Below are 20,906 nucleotides of genomic sequence, written 5' to 3'. Positions count from 1 at the left end.
CAAGTTTAAGGATATTTTCTATATCTTTGAATTTTACTTTATTTTTGTTGAAATATTACATCAACACAAGTTTAAGGATATTTTCTATATCTTTGAATTTTACTTTATTTTTGTTGAAAAATTACATCAACAATTACTTTCTCTTTAGAAGGACAGACTGTCCTCTGGACAGACCTCCGCATCTGTCCGTACCTCTTCCTTGCCCGACCTTTCTCTTGACAAACCTTCGCGTCTGCCCGACTTCGTCTTTCACCCGATCTACGGTTTACCCGACTTGGGTACACCTTTTTTCAGACTCCGCCCGACCTTTCTTCCTTCCCGATCCTTGCATCTGTCCGATTGCACCCGACTTCTGGGTCATTTAACTTATATCCAGACCCGTCCAGAATCCCACTGCCATTATTTATTATTATTATTTTTTGTGCTTAACAATTATATAGTGTGTGTGTGTATATATATAACATGTGTGATGTGTCTGTTCAGAAGCTCTTCAGTAACAACCACCTGAAAAAAGGGATAGAGCCTGAGAGATCAAAGATACGTTTCTGTTCTGACGATCTCGATTCCATCTTCTAACCAGGTTTGATCTTTTTTGTTTCTTTCATTAGTTTATGCGATTGGCATTCTGAATTATGTGGTTTCTACTTCCATTTTCCTGTGCATGGTGCTGGTTTACGTGTGATCTTTTGTGTTTAATGCGTTAATCAGGGACTTTTGGAGAGGCTAGCGCAAAATGTTTGGAATTGTGAGGCAAAAGGCAACCTGCGGACGCAATTGTGCTTCGGTAAAAGAACGATTTCTAGATTTTGATTACACATTTATTTATTCTCATTCTGTTCCTTGAGTTTATGGATTTAATTTGGTTGCTGCCGTTTTTGATTTAATCGTTTTTAATTTTTAAATGTTTTTCTATTGAAAGAAATTGGTTCGAAGAATTCCGGAGATTGCGTTGAGAGCATCGTCTTCATCTGCTCGGGAGGTAATAATGAGAATACACTTACTTTTTGGTAATGTGTTTCTAATAAAAAACAGAAAGCTGTTTGAATGATTCACATGTTTTGAAATCGCTAGTGTTTCCATTGTTCAATAAATTCCAATTTATAGCAAATGTAGAAATCAATCGCTAGCTATATAAACTGGTTGTGTTCTTCTGTTTAGCTCAAATGCATTTATAAGAGATTCTCTGTATAGCATCATTCGGTAACAGTGAGTGTTATTCATGCATCACGATTTGTTTCAGATGACTGTTCGTGATGCTTTGAATTCAGCAATGGATGAAGAATTGTCTGCTGATCCTAATGTTTTCATAATGGGTGAAGAGGTATCTTGGAAGTATTAATTGGTCATTCCTATGTTTTTGGTTTGTTCTTTGTTACAATCCTAGATGGTTTTCGAAATCTTTTGGTGTTTGTATGCAGGTTGGTGAGTATCAGGGTGCATATAAGGTGAGTTCGAGATTGGCTAAACGTTTTCTTCTTTCCCTGCTTTCATTGAAGTCTCTGTATTACAACAAGTTTTAACTGATTGCATTTTGTAGTAGATCACCAAAGGACTTCTAAAGAAATATGGTCCGGAGAGGGTTCTTGACACACCTATCACTGAGGTAGGCGTCATGCTTTATTCAAATTGTAGCTTGGAATTGAGATTCGAGACTCAACTATGTAATAATGATGAACTAGGCTGGATTTGCTGGAATTGGAGTCGGTGCAGCTTATCATGGTCTAAAGCCTGTAGTAGAGTTTATGACTATGAACTTCTCGATGCAGGTTAGACTTCTTTTATCGATACCAATGTTTCTTCTGCTGTCATTGTGGATGTATTCATGTTTCCTATTTTATTTGTGGTCATGAAGAAGTGCTTTATATGTATAGCTGTGAGGTTAACTTATGCATCTTTTTCAGGCGATCGACCACATTATTAATTCTGCAGCAAAATCATATTACATGTCCGCTGGTCAGATACAAGTGCCCATTGTGTTCAGAGGCCCTAATGGTGCAGCTGCTGGTGTTGGCGCACAGCATTCACAGGTACATACTTAACTACTACTATCTCTTTAGGCCATTCTAAGGGATATATGTACAAAGTCTACCATCCCAAATGTCTCACATTTCGCCTTGCTAAAGCCCGTGAAATAATCTCAAATCAAAACCATTTCATCAAGCTCCTAACAATTGGATTGTACTCTGTAGTTATGTATAAACTCAATAAGTTAGTACATGAACACAACTTCTTTAATCAGGTTTAGAGAAAGGTAGTTGGCTTTTGTGACTTTGTATGACAAATTTAGTGTCTTTTGGGGGAGCTTGTGGTAAACTAATAAATAATTTTTCTAATGATTGGTTTTGTAAGAAAGAACTCGTAAAGCATATACTTGTTATAACGTTGAGATTTCAATTATCTCATAGAAATCTTATTAAATGACCATGCCATCTAACAATACATCGTTAATTACATATAATATAGTGTTCCAATATTCAAAACAGACTAATGGTTGCTTTTGCATGCCTATATTTTTCTATCTGTAAACTAAGTTTTTATCCTTTTCAGTGCTTTGCGGCATGGTATAGTGCAATCCCAGGATTAAAGGTACTGGTTCCATACTCTTCAGAAGATGCCCGTGGACTGCTTAAAGCCGCTATAAGGGATCCAGATCCGGTTGTCTTCCTTGAAAATGAACTTCTGTAAGTAGAATTAACAATTTTTCTTTTTTTTTTATGCATAATACTCAATCTTTGGACATGGCATTGGTCAATATATAGCAGTTTTTAATCTACCCTAGGCCATCCTGTGACTTCAACTTTTCATTTTTAAGGTATGGAGAATCATTTCCTGTCTCAGCAGAAGCACTTGATTCCAACTTTGTTATTCCCATTGGGAAAGCTAAGGTATTCCATTCCTTCAAACAATATATAATATTATCCTCGCGACCTACGCCTTAAAAAACTCTGTTGCCGCAACAATCTCCAGATTGAGCGCCAAGGAAACGATGTAACCATCACTGCCTTCTCAAAGATGGTTGGCTTTGCTCTCAAGGTATGTCTTATGTTTTTAGAGTGAATTGAAGTTCATGGATTCAAATATGAGATCTTACATATTTTAAATTCCTAATTTTGTATCCTTTTGTTCGACTCTAGACAAGTTATAGCAACAATTTGATTATTTGAGTTTGCTTTTCCGAGATTGATATAATACTTTTATAGGCTGCTGAAACTCTTGCAGAAGAAGGGATTTCTGCTGAGGTAATTAACTCTATAAAACTTATGACATTACATATATTCATGAGTCCTATGATCTTACAAGTGTAGGCTGCAATACTTGTTTATTCAGGTGATCAATCTCCGATCTATTCGCCCTCTCGACAGAGCTACAATAAATGATTCTGTTAGGAAAACCAGCAGGCTTGTGACTGTCGAAGAAGGATTCCCTCAACACGGCATCGGCGCAGAGATTTGGTTATTTTCTTGACACAACTCTCACACCCTAAAGCTTCATCCATCTTTTATTGCAAACCTTCTTAATGTAATACATTAAATGGTTTCCTAAATCCTTTTCCAGTGCTTCTGTTGTTGAAGAGAGCTTCGACTATCTTGATGCACCAGTTGAGAGAATCGCAGGCACTGATGTCCCGACACCATATGCTGCAAACATCGAGCGAATGGCTTTTCCACAGGTTTGCTTCAAAAACAAAATATTTGAAACAACATGTTTGGTGATGTTATGGTAAAAACAACAAAAGACTATAACTACATTGTAATATTTCAGGTTGAAGACATTGTTCGAGCAGCGAAGAGAACCTGTGGCAAGTCGAGTTAATTGAGCTATACAACGACACAAAAGACAAGGTCTTGTCGTCATTCCTATCGACATCGATATAGTAATTGTTCTCACATCCTCAAATAGTTCAGAAAATGAGACAGCAGCAACAACAATTCTTGATCGTAATTTCGCCATAAACCGTTATTACAGTTAGGAAATAAGAAAGGATCACACACTTGTCTCCTCCTATTGACAGTTTTGGAGGATGCTGTTTTTATCTGAGTAAAAAGAGCTGAAAGAGAGAGGGGGAGAAGCACAAATTTAAACAAGTAAGCATTATTAGTATTATGAATGAATTCTTCAAATATATATATTTTAAATTTGTTACTGATTTTGATCTGCCGTTGAAAAGCATTCTTTCTTTATTTATAACTCAGGCCGAGTTTAATTTCTACAATTTAGGTTACTGATTTGATCCAACTTAAGTTGTTTTAAATTTGCTTTAAATTCTATTGGACCTTATTTCTAAAACACACAGTTGGTGTCAATTAATGTTGACATTCTAGCTAGTTTAATTAAATTCTAGTACAAGAATGGAAGAACAGTGTAAATTATGAGCAGTCCCAAAATGCTCTAATACTTGAATGTGACTATGAGACAAGAAATTTTTTACAAAACAAACACTAAACTAAAGTGTGTATGTTATTGGATTGGAGCAAGAAAGGATGCAAAAATACCACACGTCAATGAAACCATTTTTTTTTCTTTTTTAATTTAATTTATTTTATGTATATTATAAAATTTTATCCTCAATTAAAAAAAAAAAAAAATAAAATTTAATGGGCTTCAACTCAAATTTCAATTGAAAAACTCATCCGATAATTAAAAGCACCCTCGGTATCTTTAAATTTTCATTACTTAAAAAATATATAAATGGTGGAAAAGATAAAAAGGAGGAAGACAAATATTTAATGGGTTTGGGGTGAAGGAGAAGAATAAGAAGACGATCAAAATTGAAAGCCCACTGCCCATCAAATTTATCGTTCTGTTAAAACTCATCACACAGAAAATTATTCATTCTTGAAGCTACATATATGTATATATATATATATATCCATGTGCTTTGATTGTTCTGTAATTAGGATCTCTATCTGCATTTAAAATTTCACTGAAATGATCGAAGATGCAGTAGCGATGGGTTTTCGCATTTTCTGGGTTTAATCCGCCCCTTTTTTTAGGGTTCATTGCTTTGATTTGCTGTTTAATCTCAATCTAGATTCTCTCGACACATCAATTTCTGCTAATCCCCTGTTCGATCGAATCTACCATCCATTTGTTTTAATAATCGATTTTCTATAGCAATGCTCGTTTAATAATCCACCCCTTTTTTTATATGATACTAAAAATAAATTTTACATCCAAAATATTTATATCACATCATACAACTATTCCAATTCAAAATTTTTACTATTCAAATCCCTAAACAAACAAACCCTAGTTATATATATATAAATCATTTTATTTTTAAACAAAAAAAATACATCACTTTTTGTACTAATTTACTATAAATAGCAAAGAAATAAAAAAGTAAAATAACAATAATTATATATTTTAAATGACGGAGAGAGTAGTATAATAAAAGATCTGGTTTCGTTGTAATTTGAAATAAAGTGCTAGATTTGAATTTTTTAGTAGTATTTTGATATAATATTTTATATAAAAAAAAATAATACTCATCTCATTAAAATCTATCATCACTTTCATTTTTAGTAAAAAAGTATTATTTTTCAACTTTTTCTTTACCTACAAAAGTAAAAAAGAAAATATTTTTATCTATTTTTTTTTTAAATTTGTGTTCGATCAAATGAGTATACAATTAGATGACATGGCAGTGAGAGTAATATTTAATTTTTATAAACAAAAAAAAAACGTAGGAATTAAATACTGGTTTTTTTAAAAATAAAAAATAAATAAAATTAAAAACCAAATACACACTTAAGATTTTAAGCATTTCTTCCAAGGAGGAGTGTAATAGTGATTAGGTAATTTACTTTTAGGAATGCATTATTAAAATTCATAAAAACCATCAAACTTGAATGAATTGTAATGCAATTCAACATCTTCCTTGATTGAAAATAGAGAATATGATACTTTTATTTAATAAAAAGGTAGGAAATATAACAAAGAAAAAAAAAATAGAATGCGACAAAAATAAAAGAATTTGATACTTAAAAAATATGGTGTGTTGTTTGGGATTTTGATTTTAAATTTGAATTTTGGATAATAAAATTTTAAATTAAAATAATTGTTTGATGTAATATAAACACGTAATATATTTAATATTCCTCCGTCCACTTACAATGTATACATTTACTTTTGGTGCAGTGTTAAAAAAATAATATTATTTTAATTATAGTAAGTAATTAAAAGTAATGTAAAGATATTTTTGCCCTTACTTATTTTTGTGTAAAAGTAACGATGTGATCCAAAGTAAGGGTATTTATGAAAAAAAAATAGTGTTTTTAACGAAATGTTTACTTTGTAATTGAACGTCCCAAAATAGAAATATTATACTTTCTAGCTGGATGGAGGGAGTATAATATAAAAAAAATAAAAACAAATTTTTATTTGATTTTTTCAGAACAATTTTTTTTTGAAGAGATAATAGGCCTAAGTGTGTTTGTTTGGGGGTTTGAATTTTAAGTTGGGATTTGAATAGTAAAAATTTTGAATTTGAATAGTTGTATGATGTGATATAAATAGGCGTTGATGTGATGTTTTGAATGTAAAATTGATTTTTAGTGTAATATAAAAATTAAAAAATATGTATTTGATTTGATATTTTTAAGGAAAAAAATGGGATGAATAGTAAAAATCTAATCCAATCGCCCAAACAAACAGACAAACTCTCCCAAACAAAGACATCTATAATAAGTATATAAAAGTCAACACTAAAGTATTATTTGATATTAAAAAAATACTAATAAATAGACCAATATAGAATATATATCGTTCCCACAATATTTATGTTTATCTTTTACATTCAAAATTTATATCGATCTCTATTTATATTATATATTTACATTCAATATTTTATATCAGCCTCTATTTATATTATATTAAATAAATACTTAATTTTAAAATTTTATTAATTAAAATTCAATAACTAAAACCAAACCCCCAAAACAAATGCACTTCAATGTGTTCTCGAATATTTTGATAATGTTACAATATAAATTTATTTTTAAATTTTGGACTTATAAATTATCCCTTGATCGAAAACTTTTTACGTGGCTCGGTTTTATATTGATAAGAACGAATGTGATACCTCTTCAATTAAATAATAATAATAAAAAATAATCGAATAATACATATGACAACATTAAGGATGACATCATCATGCGCAAAAGGAAACAGATCAATGTAGAATTTGTCTCCATCTTCATTGATTGAACGTCCCCATTACTCCTATGTCCTACTAAAATTGTATTTCCTCATTCCGGTAAGGGTCACGTGGAGATATATATATATATATATTTTAAATTTATTGTGTTTAATATAAAAAATATCTTTATATTTATATAACTTTGTGTATAAATGTCATTCTATTAGTATTACAAAGACACCAATAAAAATATTTTTATAATTTTTTTTTAATTTGTACTACGTTTTGATATAATAATTAATATTCAAATATCAACAAAAAAAATAAATGAGACCATTAGAACCGGACGAATGTATTATATATTAATACAAAAATTTAGAATAAATATAATTAATAAATAATTTAAAATTATATTAGTAAAAAAAACTATTGTATAATATAAATAATAATAGATTAAAATTAAAATAGCTAAATAATTTAATTAAATTAATAAATTATAAATTATAAAAGAAATGATTAAATTATGTAGATTGACGAAGATTAAAAAATCATAGATATTTTATATGTAAGGAGAGATTATAATTAATGATTTGGAATTTTTATATAGGAATTGTACAAAATTATATGATAATTTCAATTTGGGCCTTTCCAGCTGAAGTTTTGAGATGAGTTAGTGAAATAGTTGGAATTGGGCCTTTAGAAATGGGCCCATTTAGGCTGATCCGATCTCTCTTTAATTTAAAACTAGAGTTACATTATATTATATAGTGTGTGTGTGTATATATATAACATGTGTGATGTGTCTGTTCAGAAGCTCTTCAGTAACAACCACCTGAAAAAAGGGATAGAGCCTGAGAGATCAAAGATACGTTTCTGTTCTGACGATCTCGATTCCATCTTCTAACCAGGTTTGATCTTTTTTGTTTCTTTCATTAGTTTATGCGATTGGCATTCTGAATTATGTGGTTTCTACTTCCATTTTCCTGTGCATGGTGCTGGTTTACGTGTGATCTTTTGTGTTTAATGCGTTAATCAGGGACTTTTGGAGAGGCTAGCGCAAAATGTTTGGAATTGTGAGGCAAAAGGCAACCTGCGGACGCAATTGTGCTTCGGTAAAAGAACGATTTCTAGATTTTGATTACACATTTATTTATTCTCATTCTGTTCCTTGAGTTTATGGATTTAATTTGGTTGCTGCCGTTTTTGATTTAATCGTTTTTAATTTTTAAATGTTTTTCTATTGAAAGAAATTGGTTCGAAGAATTCCGGAGATTGCGTTGAGAGCATCGTCTTCATCTGCTCGGGAGGTAATAATGAGAATACACTTACTTTTTGGTAATGTGTTTCTAATAAAAAACAGAAAGCTGTTTGAATGATTCACATGTTTTGAAATCGCTAGTGTTTCCATTGTTCAATAAATTCCAATTTATAGCAAATGTAGAAATCAATCGCTAGCTATATAAACTGGTTGTGTTCTTCTGTTTAGCTCAAATGCATTTATAAGAGATTCTCTGTATAGCATCATTCGGTAACAGTGAGTGTTATTCATGCATCACGATTTGTTTCAGATGACTGTTCGTGATGCTTTGAATTCAGCAATGGATGAAGAATTGTCTGCTGATCCTAATGTTTTCATAATGGGTGAAGAGGTATCTTGGAAGTATTAATTGGTCATTCCTATGTTTTTGGTTTGTTCTTTGTTACAATCCTAGATGGTTTTCGAAATCTTTTGGTGTTTGTATGCAGGTTGGTGAGTATCAGGGTGCATATAAGGTGAGTTCGAGATTGGCTAAACGTTTTCTTCTTTCCCTGCTTTCATTGAAGTCTCTGTATTACAACAAGTTTTAACTGATTGCATTTTGTAGTAGATCACCAAAGGACTTCTAAAGAAATATGGTCCGGAGAGGGTTCTTGACACACCTATCACTGAGGTAGGCGTCATGCTTTATTCAAATTGTAGCTTGGAATTGAGATTCGAGACTCAACTATGTAATAATGATGAACTAGGCTGGATTTGCTGGAATTGGAGTCGGTGCAGCTTATCATGGTCTAAAGCCTGTAGTAGAGTTTATGACTATGAACTTCTCGATGCAGGTTAGACTTCTTTTATCGATACCAATGTTTCTTCTGCTGTCATTGTGGATGTATTCATGTTTCCTATTTTATTTGTGGTCATGAAGAAGTGCTTTATATGTATAGCTGTGAGGTTAACTTATGCATCTTTTTCAGGCGATCGACCACATTATTAATTCTGCAGCAAAATCATATTACATGTCCGCTGGTCAGATACAAGTGCCCATTGTGTTCAGAGGCCCTAATGGTGCAGCTGCTGGTGTTGGCGCACAGCATTCACAGGTACATACTTAACTACTACTATCTCTTTAGGCCATTCTAAGGGATATATGTACAAAGTCTACCATCCCAAATGTCTCACATTTCGCCTTGCTAAAGCCCGTGAAATAATCTCAAATCAAAACCATTTCATCAAGCTCCTAACAATTGGATTGTACTCTGTAGTTATGTATAAACTCAATAAGTTAGTACATGAACACAACTTCTTTAATCAGGTTTAGAGAAAGGTAGTTGGCTTTTGTGACTTTGTATGACAAATTTAGTGTCTTTTGGGGGAGCTTGTGGTAAACTAATAAATAATTTTTCTAATGATTGGTTTTGTAAGAAAGAACTCGTAAAGCATATACTTGTTATAACGTTGAGATTTCAATTATCTCATAGAAATCTTATTAAATGACCATGCCATCTAACAATACATCGTTAATTACATATAATATAGTGTTCCAATATTCAAAACAGACTAATGGTTGCTTTTGCATGCCTATATTTTTCTATCTGTAAACTAAGTTTTTATCCTTTTCAGTGCTTTGCGGCATGGTATAGTGCAATCCCAGGATTAAAGGTACTGGTTCCATACTCTTCAGAAGATGCCCGTGGACTGCTTAAAGCCGCTATAAGGGATCCAGATCCGGTTGTCTTCCTTGAAAATGAACTTCTGTAAGTAGAATTAACAATTTTTCTTTTTTTTTTATGCATAATACTCAATCTTTGGACATGGCATTGGTCAATATATAGCAGTTTTTAATCTACCCTAGGCCATCCTGTGACTTCAACTTTTCATTTTTAAGGTATGGAGAATCATTTCCTGTCTCAGCAGAAGCACTTGATTCCAACTTTGTTATTCCCATTGGGAAAGCTAAGGTATTCCATTCCTTCAAACAATATATAATATTATCCTCGCGACCTACGCCTTAAAAAACTCTGTTGCCGCAACAATCTCCAGATTGAGCGCCAAGGAAACGATGTAACCATCACTGCCTTCTCAAAGATGGTTGGCTTTGCTCTCAAGGTATGTCTTATGTTTTTAGAGTGAATTGAAGTTCATGGATTCAAATATGAGATCTTACATATTTTAAATTCCTAATTTTGTATCCTTTTGTTCGACTCTAGACAAGTTATAGCAACAATTTGATTATTTGAGTTTGCTTTTCCGAGATTGATATAATACTTTTATAGGCTGCTGAAACTCTTGCAGAAGAAGGGATTTCTGCTGAGGTAATTAACTCTATAAAACTTATGACATTACATATATTCATGAGTCCTATGATCTTACAAGTGTAGGCTGCAATACTTGTTTATTCAGGTGATCAATCTCCGATCTATTCGCCCTCTCGACAGAGCTACAATAAATGATTCTGTTAGGAAAACCAGCAGGCTTGTGACTGTCGAAGAAGGATTCCCTCAACACGGCATCGGCGCAGAGATTTGGTTATTTTCTTGACACAACTCTCACACCCTAAAGCTTCATCCATCTTTTATTGCAAACCTTCTTAATGTAATACATTAAATGGTTTCCTAAATCCTTTTCCAGTGCTTCTGTTGTTGAAGAGAGCTTCGACTATCTTGATGCACCAGTTGAGAGAATCGCAGGCACTGATGTCCCGACACCATATGCTGCAAACATCGAGCGAATGGCTTTTCCACAGGTTTGCTTCAAAAACAAAATATTTGAAACAACATGTTTGGTGATGTTATGGTAAAAACAACAAAAGACTATAACTACATTGTAATATTTCAGGTTGAAGACATTGTTCGAGCAGCGAAGAGAACCTGTGGCAAGTCGAGTTAATTGAGCTATACAACGACACAAAAGACAAGGTCTTGTCGTCATTCCTATCGACATCGATATAGTAATTGTTCTCACATCCTCAAATAGTTCAGAAAATGAGACAGCAGCAACAACAATTCTTGATCGTAATTTCGCCATAAACCGTTATTACAGTTAGGAAATAAGAAAGGATCACACACTTGTCTCCTCCTATTGACAGTTTTGGAGGATGCTGTTTTTATCTGAGTAAAAAGAGCTGAAAGAGAGAGGGGGAGAAGCACAAATTTAAACAAGTAAGCATTATTAGTATTATGAATGAATTCTTCAAATATATATATTTTAAATTTGTTACTGATTTTGATCTGCCGTTGAAAAGCATTCTTTCTTTATTTATAACTCAGGCCGAGTTTAATTTCTACAATTTAGGTTACTGATTTGATCCAACTTAAGTTGTTTTAAATTTGCTTTAAATTCTATTGGACCTTATTTCTAAAACACACAGTTGGTGTCAATTAATGTTGACATTCTAGCTAGTTTAATTAAATTCTAGTACAAGAATGGAAGAACAGTGTAAATTATGAGCAGTCCCAAAATGCTCTAATACTTGAATGTGACTATGAGACAAGAAATTTTTTACAAAACAAACACTAAACTAAAGTGTGTATGTTATTGGATTGGAGCAAGAAAGGATGCAAAAATACCACACGTCAATGAAACCATTTTTTTTTCTTTTTTAATTTAATTTATTTTATGTATATTATAAAATTTTATCCTCAATTAAAAAAAAAAAAAAATAAAATTTAATGGGCTTCAACTCAAATTTCAATTGAAAAACTCATCCGATAATTAAAAGCACCCTCGGTATCTTTAAATTTTCATTACTTAAAAAATATATAAATGGTGGAAAAGATAAAAAAGGAGGAAGACAAATATTTAATGGGTTTGGGGTGAAGGAGAAGAATAAGAAGACGATCAAAATTGAAAGCCCACTGCCCATCAAATTTATCGTTCTGTTAAAACTCATCACACAGAAAATTATTCATTCTTGAAGCTACATATATGTATATATATATATATATCCATGTGCTTTGATTGTTCTGTAATTAGGATCTCTATCTGCATTTAAAATTTCACTGAAATGATCGAAGATGCAGTAGCGATGGGTTTTCGCATTTTCTGGGTTTAATCCGCCCCTTTTTTTAGGGTTCATTGCTTTGATTTGCTGTTTAATCTCAATCTAGATTCTCTCGACACATCAATTTCTGCTAATCCCCTGTTCGATCGAATCTACCATCCATTTGTTTTAATAATCGATTTTCTATAGCAATGCTCGTTTAATAATCCACCCCTTTTTTTATATGATACTAAAAATAAATTTTACATCCAAAATATTTATATCACATCATACAACTATTCCAATTCAAAATTTTTACTATTCAAATCCCTAAACAAACAAACCCTAGTTATATATATATAAATCATTTTATTTTTAAACAAAAAAAATACATCACTTTTTGTACTAATTTACTATAAATAGCAAAGAAATAAAAAAGTAAAATAACAATAATTATATATTTTAAATGACGGAGAGAGTAGTATAATAAAAGATCTGGTTTCGTTGTAATTTGAAATAAAGTGCTAGATTTGAATTTTTTAGTAGTATTTTGATATAATATTTTATATAAAAAAAAATAATACTCATCTCATTAAAATCTATCATCACTTTCATTTTTAGTAAAAAAGTATTATTTTTCAACTTTTTCTTTACCTACAAAAGTAAAAAAGAAAATATTTTTATCTATTTTTTTTTTAAATTTGTGTTCGATCAAATGAGTATACAATTAGATGACATGACAGTGAGAGTAATATTTAATTTTTATAAACAAAAAAAAAACGTAGGAATTAAATACTGGTTTTTTTAAAAATAAAAAATAAATAAAATTAAAAACCAAATACACACTTAAGATTTTAAGCATTTCTTCCAAGGAGGAGTGTAATAGTGATTAGGTAATTTACTTTTAGGAATGCATTATTAAAATTCATAAAAACCATCAAACTTGAATGAATTGTAATGCAATTCAACATCTTCCTTGATTGAAAATAGAGAATATGATACTTTTATTTAATAAAAAGGTAGGAAATATAACAAAGAAAAAAAAATAGAATGCGACAAAAATAAAAGAATTTGATACTTAAAAAATATGGTGTGTTGTTTGGGATTTTGATTTTAAATTTGAATTTTGGATAATAAAATTTTAAATTAAAATAATTGTTTGATGTAATATAAACACGTAATATATTTAATATTCCTCCGTCCACTTACAATGTATACATTTACTTTTGGTGCAGTGTTAAAAAAATAATATTATTTTAATTATAGTAAGTAATTAAAAGTAATGTAAAGATATTTTTGCCCTTACTTATTTTTGTGTAAAAGTAACGATGTGATCCAAAGTAAGGGTATTTATGAAAAAAAAATAGTGTTTTTAACGAAATGTTTACTTTGTAATTGAACGTCCCAAAATAGAAATATTATACTTTCTAGCTGGATGGAGGGAGTATAATATAAAAAAAATAAAAACAAATTTTTATTTGATTTTTTCAGAACAATTTTTTTTTGAAGAGATAATAGGCCTAAGTGTGTTTGTTTGGGGGTTTGAATTTTAAGTTGGGATTTGAATAGTAAAAATTTTGAATTTGAATAGTTGTATGATGTGATATAAATAGGCGTTGATGTGATGTTTTGAATGTAAAATTGATTTTTAGTGTAATATAAAAAATAAAAAATATGTATTTGATTTGATATTTTTAGGGAAAAAAATGGGATGAATAGTAAAAATCTAATCCAATCGCCCAAACAAACAGACAAACTCTCCCAAACAAAGACATCTATAATAAGTATATAAAAGTCAACAATAAAGTATTATTTGATATTAAAAAAATACTAATAAATAGACCAATATAGAATATATATCGTTCCCACAATATTTATGTTTATCTTTTACATTCAAAATTTATATCTATCTCTATTTATATTATATATTTACATTCAATATTTTATATCAGCCTCTATTTATATTATATTAAATAAATACTTAATTTTAAAATTTTATTAATTAAAATTCAATAACTAAAACCAAACCCCCAAAACAAATGCACTTCAATGTGTTCTCGAATATTTTGATAATGTTACAATATAAATTTATTTTTAAATTTTGGACTTATAAATTATCCCTTGATCGAAAACTTTTTACGTGGCTCGGTTTTATATTGATAAGAACGAATGTGATACCTCTTCAATTAAATAATAATAATAAAAAATAATCGAATAATACATATGACAACATTAAGGATGACATCATCATGCGCAAAAGGAAACAGATCAATGTAGAATTTGTCTCCATCTTCATTGATTGAACGTCCCCATTACTCCTATGTCCTACTAAAATTGTATTTCCTCATTCCGGTAAGGGTCACGTGGAGATATATATATATATATATTTTAAATTTATTGTGTTTAATATAAAAAATATCTTTATATTTATATAACTTTGTGTATAAATGTCATTCTATTAGTATTACAAAGACACCAATAAAAATATTTTTATAATTTTTTTTTAATTTGTACTACGTTTTGATATAATAATTAATATTCAAATATCAACAAAAAAAATAAATGAGACCATTAGAACCGGACGAATGTATTATATATTAATACAAAAATTTAGAATAAATATAATTAATAAATAATTTAAAATTATATTAGTAAAAAAAACTATTGTATAATATAAATAATAATAGATTAAAATTAAAATAGCTAAATAATTTAATTAAATTAATAAATTATAAATTATAAAAGAAATGATTAAATTATGTAGATTGACGAAGATTAAAAAATCATAGATATTTTATATGTAAGGAGAGATTATAATTAATGATTTGGAATTTTTATATAGGAATTGTACAAAATTATATGATAATTTCAATTTGGGCCTTTCCAGCTGAAGTTTTGAGATGAGTTAGTGAAATAGTTGGAATTGGGCCTTTAGAAATGGGCCCATTTAGGCTGATCCGATCTCTCTTTAATTTAAAACTAGAGTTACATTATATTATTGTTGATGTATTTTTTCAACAAAAATAAAGTAAAATTCAAAGATATAGAAAATATCCTTAAACTTGATTAATTAGTGCCTGAGATTAGGAATCTCTAAACACTGTATGGTACAGAAAATAAACTGGAAAATAAAAGACTGAAATTTAAAGTGGTGATCCCCAAATCTGACTTTGCTTTGTTGAAGTTGATTGAAGATGCCTTTTCAGAAAATCTGAATCCTTAAATAGCCTTTGAAGAAAACGGTTTGAACCGCCGTTTGGTCGGTTACAGCAACCGCTGTCAACCGACCATCAAATTCTCCTCAATTGAAACGTGTTACAACTTCCTTCAACCTCCCCAAACCTCTCACGCCTTAAACCGTCCCAGAAATGCCATTCGCCCGACCTGCTTCTTCGCCCGACATCATTTGGGCCGACCTCCGCATCAGCCGCCCTCCGTCTTTGACCGACTTTAATTGGTCCGACCATGGACCAACCAAATGTGGTCCCGACCACGGACCAACCGACCGGCTCTATTTGCCTTATCTCTTTAGAAGGACAGACTGTCCTCTGGACAGACCTCCGCATCTGTCCGTACCTCTTCCTTGCCCGACCTTTCTCTTGACAAACCTTCGCGTCTGCCCGACTTCGTCTTTCACCCGATCTACGGTTTACCCGACTTGGGTACACCTTTTTTCAGACTCCGCCCGACCTTTCTTCCTTCCCGATCCTTGCATCTGTCCGATTGCACCCAACTTCTGGGTCATTTAACTTATATCCAGACCCGTCCAGAATCTCACTGCCATTATTTATTATTATTATTTTTTGTGCTTAACAGTAATATAAATAATTTATTAAAAATAAATAAATCTTGATAGCTGATCCTACATTTTCACTGCGCAATTCAAAATACTAAAAATAATTTTATAATATTATTTATTAATATAATTTATAGTGAGATTGAAAATGTTTATTTATGTAAATTGGGTATGACCCGACCCAATTTAGCCTTGTCTTATCTTTTGGTTGGTTTCTGATAAGGCGAAAAGACCATATTACCCATCCGTTTTGTGGGTATTTTGGTCATTACACTCAAGTTCGAAATTTGAAATTGTATTTGAGTCGAGCGTCCGATTTTCGTATTCGTGGGTGGGTACGAACAAAATTAGGGTTTTCCTGATTTGGTAGCTGCTGCTCTGCGATCCGTTTCACGGAGGAGAAAGGTCCGAGTCCGAGTCCGTTTCTCGGTTGCCATCGAGGCCGGTGTTCAGGTACTGTTTCTGTGTAATCTCTGTAGCGCCGTTGTAAATTCGTGTTATATAGTGCTCACTTGGCGGTGATGTGTTGGTTGTTCCGTAATTGCACTCTCAGATATCGATTCGCTGTTTGTATGTGTATTTTATATGCGATTGCAGCTTTTCGCTGGTATTTTTCCTGTAATTTGTGTTTGGATGTTCTCGTAGAGCTTGTGAATGAAGATTCGTGAAACATGAACCATTGGGTAATGGAGGATTTCGTTTCTTAGTTAGTGCAATCTGTTTGTAGGTTTGTTTTGGAAATGAGTAGTTGTTTAGCAGTTTTGATTTTTTTATTACTGATGCTGTCTGTAGAACATGCTTTAATATATGAATAAGGTTAATTTATGAAGCAAACATGTATGGTTAAATGTATAGCAGATGAGATTATACTTGTATATCCATTGCACATTAACTACAAATATCTCAATTATTTGCCTTAATGATTAGGTACAAAAAAGGAAATGAGCACTAACATCCATAGAACCCCGAAATCTGGGAGACAATCACTGTTCTTCCAAGATTTAGCAACACCTGTGTCGTCTCGCCGATCTGGGGGGAAATTTACATCCCCAGGTCAGGCAGCTGCTGTTTCAGCTCTGTGGCGTGAAAATTTTGCCAGCTCTGATCTTCCACCTCCGCCAGTATTCACCCTCGAAGACCGGGCGGATCATTCTCCGGAGACCGGGATTCCTGAATATCCTGCTTCTCCAGAACCCAAATCAGATCCTAGATCCCCATTTAAGACTTTAAGCAGGGAGTTTTCGACTCCTAAGAGCAGATCTGATGCCAGCACTTCGTATGCTGGAACAAGCAAGCAGCCGCAGCAGCAGAATCAGCAGAGCCCTATGGCCAGTTCTAGTTGGTGGTTGCCTGCAAAGAGTGGTGGTAGTGCAGAGCATGATGATAAAGGGAAAGGCTCTCCTGTTGAGGGGGTGGTTCAACCTGGTGCCTTGATAACGCTACCGCCACCTAGGGAGGTTGCAAGACCTGAAGTGAAGGAAAATTTGGTACCTGTAGGGAACTGGAATGAGGAGGAGTGGATTACGATCTACGGGTATGTTTAACTGTTTCTTATTCTTATTTTATCACATGTAAAGATGCTCAAGAATTTGCAATGTTGCTTATAAAATGTGAGTTAATGTCGGCAACCTGTGGATGTATACCTGAATTCATTATGTAAAGTATTTGATTTCAATGTATCTAGGGGATTTATATGATTGTATGTTGTGAAAGCCTTAAAAAATGAGAGAGTGACATATCTGGTTTGAGACTTTTCAATTGTGCATATATGTTAAATAATACAATGCGAAGATTTTCTCTTATCAGCGATTTGAATTTAGTGAGAGGACATGTGGCTTTTGTGAATAGCTGATGTTCTGGAAGCTCGTCTACTTCACGTTCTTGTTGGACATGTTTTATCAATTTATTTCTTTGCTCACACTCTCAGCATGCAATAATGGGTTTTCATTCCCATTTCGTAGAGTTTAACTATCACTATTGTGGCATCTAATCATGTTTACGTATTTGATGCTTATTTTAAATTTCATATCCAGGTTTTCGCCAGCTGATACCAATCTTGTTTTGCGAGAATTTGAGAAGTATGGACTAATTCTGAAACATGTTCCGGGACCAAGAAATGCTAATTGGATGCACATATTGTATCAGGTTTGTTACTCCTACAAACTTTGTTACTTACATTTATCTTATTAAATCTCTGCCAATGTCTTTTATAATTTATATAATTCCACTAAGAGTATTGTCATTGTACATTCTTCTTATGTCATGACCTTAATAAAATATGCAAAAGTTTAGTTAATTGCTTACACTTGTAATTTTGGACTTCTCGATAAAGACGTAAGGAGCTAAATTGATCATAAGGAGTATATGTTATGCCAAGAAGTGTTTTTTTTTTTTTTTTTGTTTATACCTACAATTACAATCTCCCATGTGATCGATTTGTTGTCTCTGCTGTGCATTTGAGTTACCTTGTTTAATATCTTCTTTCATCATCTACTACTACTACTACTACTACTAATTTATTTCTCGTTAAATTCCACTTCAACATGGTTTTAGAAATAGCTTCAACTCAATCTTCTGAAAACTAGAATGATCATGTTGTGTGTGTAGGAATTTGAAGTGCCTAAGATTTGTCAAAACAGCCGGGATAACTACCCGAGTTTATGTTCTACAACATTTGACATTCTCTGTTATAATGAGGTTTCGCGTGGAATAAGATTCTTGTTTCCTTACTTTGATGTTAATTGTCTTTGTTTCGACAGAAGAAATTTAACCTCTTTTGAAATACAATTTTTTCAATCCATTATTTGAGAGGTGTGTATCATTGTCGAAATGTCTTCTTTTGACTTTTTTATCATTCATAGAATCGATTGAATTTCTTGTGGCTGCATTGAATCCTACATCGATTACAAATGTCATTGTAACATGTTTTGCATTCTTAACCACAGAATCGAGCCGATGCGCAGAGAGCACTGAGCGCAAACGGGACGTGCATAAACGGTGTTCTCATCATTGGAGTGAAGCCGGTCGACCCGATGCAGCGCCAGGCCCTCCACGACCGACTCAACAATCAAGGCTTCATGACACTACCCCCTGCGCCCTCCAGCAGAAAACCAGAGTCGAATGGTTTCCGAGTCTCCCCTTATCCTTACAACCCCCAAAACGGCAGCTCCGGTGGTGGCGCCCGACAGTCCACCGGAACCATCGCCACGCCGGCAAAATCCGTTGTGTCCAAGGTTATGGACTTGATGTTCGGAGTCTAGCTTACAGGGTATGCGTGATTTGAACTCGACCGGTTTTGGTCATTTTTGTATGTGAAGCTTATTCAGGTGAAATCTGTTTGTATCGAAGATTAAATTTCGACTGTTGCATTACATTATAGTTATTGAGTAATAAGTTTTGAGTTTTATGCTGGCAAATCTCTTGTGAGCAGGTCCCGGGATCCGGGTGACCAATCGATGTTGTTATTCACGCTGGTTCTCGGGTCCTGGGAGTCTGCCTGGATATTTAGTTCTAGGGATGGGTACAGTATAGGAAAAATATCAGATCATTATTTAGGAATATATTTTAATTTTGTAAATACATTTAGGAACAAAACTTGGGACTTTATTTTATCGATAATAATGTGTTGAATCTTGTAAGAAATTAACAAAACGGGCAGCATCCGGCAGGACCGGAATCCATCATTCGGCGCCGCCTGATTTCTGCGAGCCGTTGCAGATGTTCTGCGACAGCGTCGTCGTCGTCTCCATTTCTGTTGTGCTTGATGTTGTCGTGCTGTCAAGGCCGCGATTCTTCTACCGAATATACTGCAAATTGAACCAATCGGAATTAAATGGAGTAATTTTCACCCTTATAAATAATAGGGACTTCTCACGTTATCTATGCTAGTCTCATCTAAAAATTTCAACCAAAATACTATTGTTTAATTGTGTTTTTTTTTTTAAGAACAAAATAGATATCATGTTAGAGATGTTATTTAAATCAAAATTTAAATAAAAAAACTCAAACTAATGCGAAACAAACCCAATTATTCTTTTGGTCCTACATAAGAAAACTTCTTATGATTTGGATTCAAAATTAAGTAGAAAAGGGAATAAGAAAAAGAAGTGGAAATCCAACAAAAACTAACCTTGGGAAAAAGAGTAAAGGCTAGAATAAAATAAATTTCGTTTTTAAGATTGATAAATAAAAGTTTCCTAATATACAGAATTTGCTTTATGCTCCTATTTAAGATAAAATTCAGTTTCGTTATCAGCTCTAACAAAAAAATAATAAGATTAGTATTATAATTATAATAATAAGGGAAAAAGAAAATTACTAAATGGACTCACTTCCGGGGTTGGATGAGGTGTCAATGTCATTCCTCTTATTGATTTCTTCCTCGTACTTCTTCAACCTCTCTTCCCACATCTCCTGCAAATCCCAATTCGATGATGATAATGATAATAATAATAACAATAATAATTAGAGACCTTGTACTTGAGTTCGGCTCGGTGCATGAAATAGAATCCGAGGATCCCACCGAGAATCGTTCCTGAAATGATTCTTACATACCCTCGTCTTGCTGCCGTCATCGCCGATCAATTTAGGGTTTGATTGATTCCAAATGAAATGGAAGGATGAAGAAAGGAAGGCTGGTTGAGAGTGCCGCTGTATTAATTAGGGCTTACTTATTTACCTTTTGTTTATTAATTTAGCCCAATGGGCTTCGATTCTTCTGGGCCTCATTACATAA

At 32.5% G+C, this 20,906-nt stretch overlaps 2 protein-coding genes and 1 long non-coding RNA gene across 10 annotated transcripts; 2 read left to right on the top strand and 1 right to left on the bottom strand.

The window, feature by feature from the left end:
• The first annotated feature begins 177 nt into the window (after positions 1-177).
• On the top strand, positions 178-11,636 carry LOC127266643 (pyruvate dehydrogenase E1 component subunit beta-1, mitochondrial-like). Of its 8 annotated transcripts, none has more exons than XR_007842184.1 (16): positions 178-580; positions 709-784; positions 920-979; positions 1,241-1,321; positions 1,419-1,445; positions 1,541-1,603; positions 1,680-1,766; positions 1,902-2,027; positions 2,548-2,681; positions 2,813-2,885; positions 2,968-3,033; positions 3,201-3,239; positions 3,328-3,452; positions 3,556-3,670; positions 3,763-3,874; positions 11,482-11,636. XR_007842184.1 is itself a non-coding variant. In XM_051296982.1 (16 exons), exons 2-15 carry the CDS (start codon positions 734-736, stop codon positions 3,811-3,813), a joined length of 1,098 nt encoding a protein of 365 aa, XP_051152939.1. In that variant the 5' UTR covers positions 178-580; positions 709-733; the 3' UTR covers positions 3,814-3,842; positions 11,482-11,636. The 8 variants fall into 8 exon arrangements, 4 of the variants coding, with proteins under 4 accessions (XP_051152939.1, XP_051152940.1, XP_051152937.1 ...); XR_007842183.1 differs by lacking the exon at positions 11,482-11,636 and adding an exon at positions 4,013-4,148; XM_051296982.1 differs by having other exon boundaries at positions 3,763-3,842.
• A 4,843-nt stretch (positions 11,637-16,479) lies between these two features.
• On the top strand, positions 16,480-19,586 carry LOC127266645 (nuclear pore complex protein NUP35-like). The gene is made up of 4 exons (XM_051296985.1): positions 16,480-16,624; positions 17,099-17,705; positions 18,205-18,316; positions 19,117-19,586. Exons 2-4 carry the CDS (start codon positions 17,113-17,115, stop codon positions 19,429-19,431), a joined length of 1,020 nt encoding a protein of 339 aa, XP_051152942.1. The 5' UTR covers positions 16,480-16,624; positions 17,099-17,112; the 3' UTR covers positions 19,432-19,586.
• A 113-nt stretch (positions 19,587-19,699) lies between these two features.
• On the bottom strand, positions 19,700-20,849 carry LOC127266652 (uncharacterized). Its single transcript, XR_007842187.1, has 3 exons — positions 20,726-20,849; positions 20,503-20,584; positions 19,700-19,977 (listed from the first exon to the last, which is right to left on the bottom strand). It is a non-coding gene; the product is annotated as an uncharacterized LOC127266652 (long non-coding RNA).
• Between the last annotated feature and the right edge of the window lie 57 nt (positions 20,850-20,906).

Source organism: Andrographis paniculata, unplaced genomic scaffold, assembly GCF_009805555.1.
Source record: "Andrographis paniculata isolate CXL003 unplaced genomic scaffold, ASM980555v1 Contig76END, whole genome shotgun sequence".
NCBI lineage: Eukaryota > Viridiplantae > Streptophyta > Magnoliopsida > Lamiales > Acanthaceae > Andrographis > Andrographis paniculata.
This window is presented reverse-complemented; position numbering and strand designations above follow the sequence as displayed.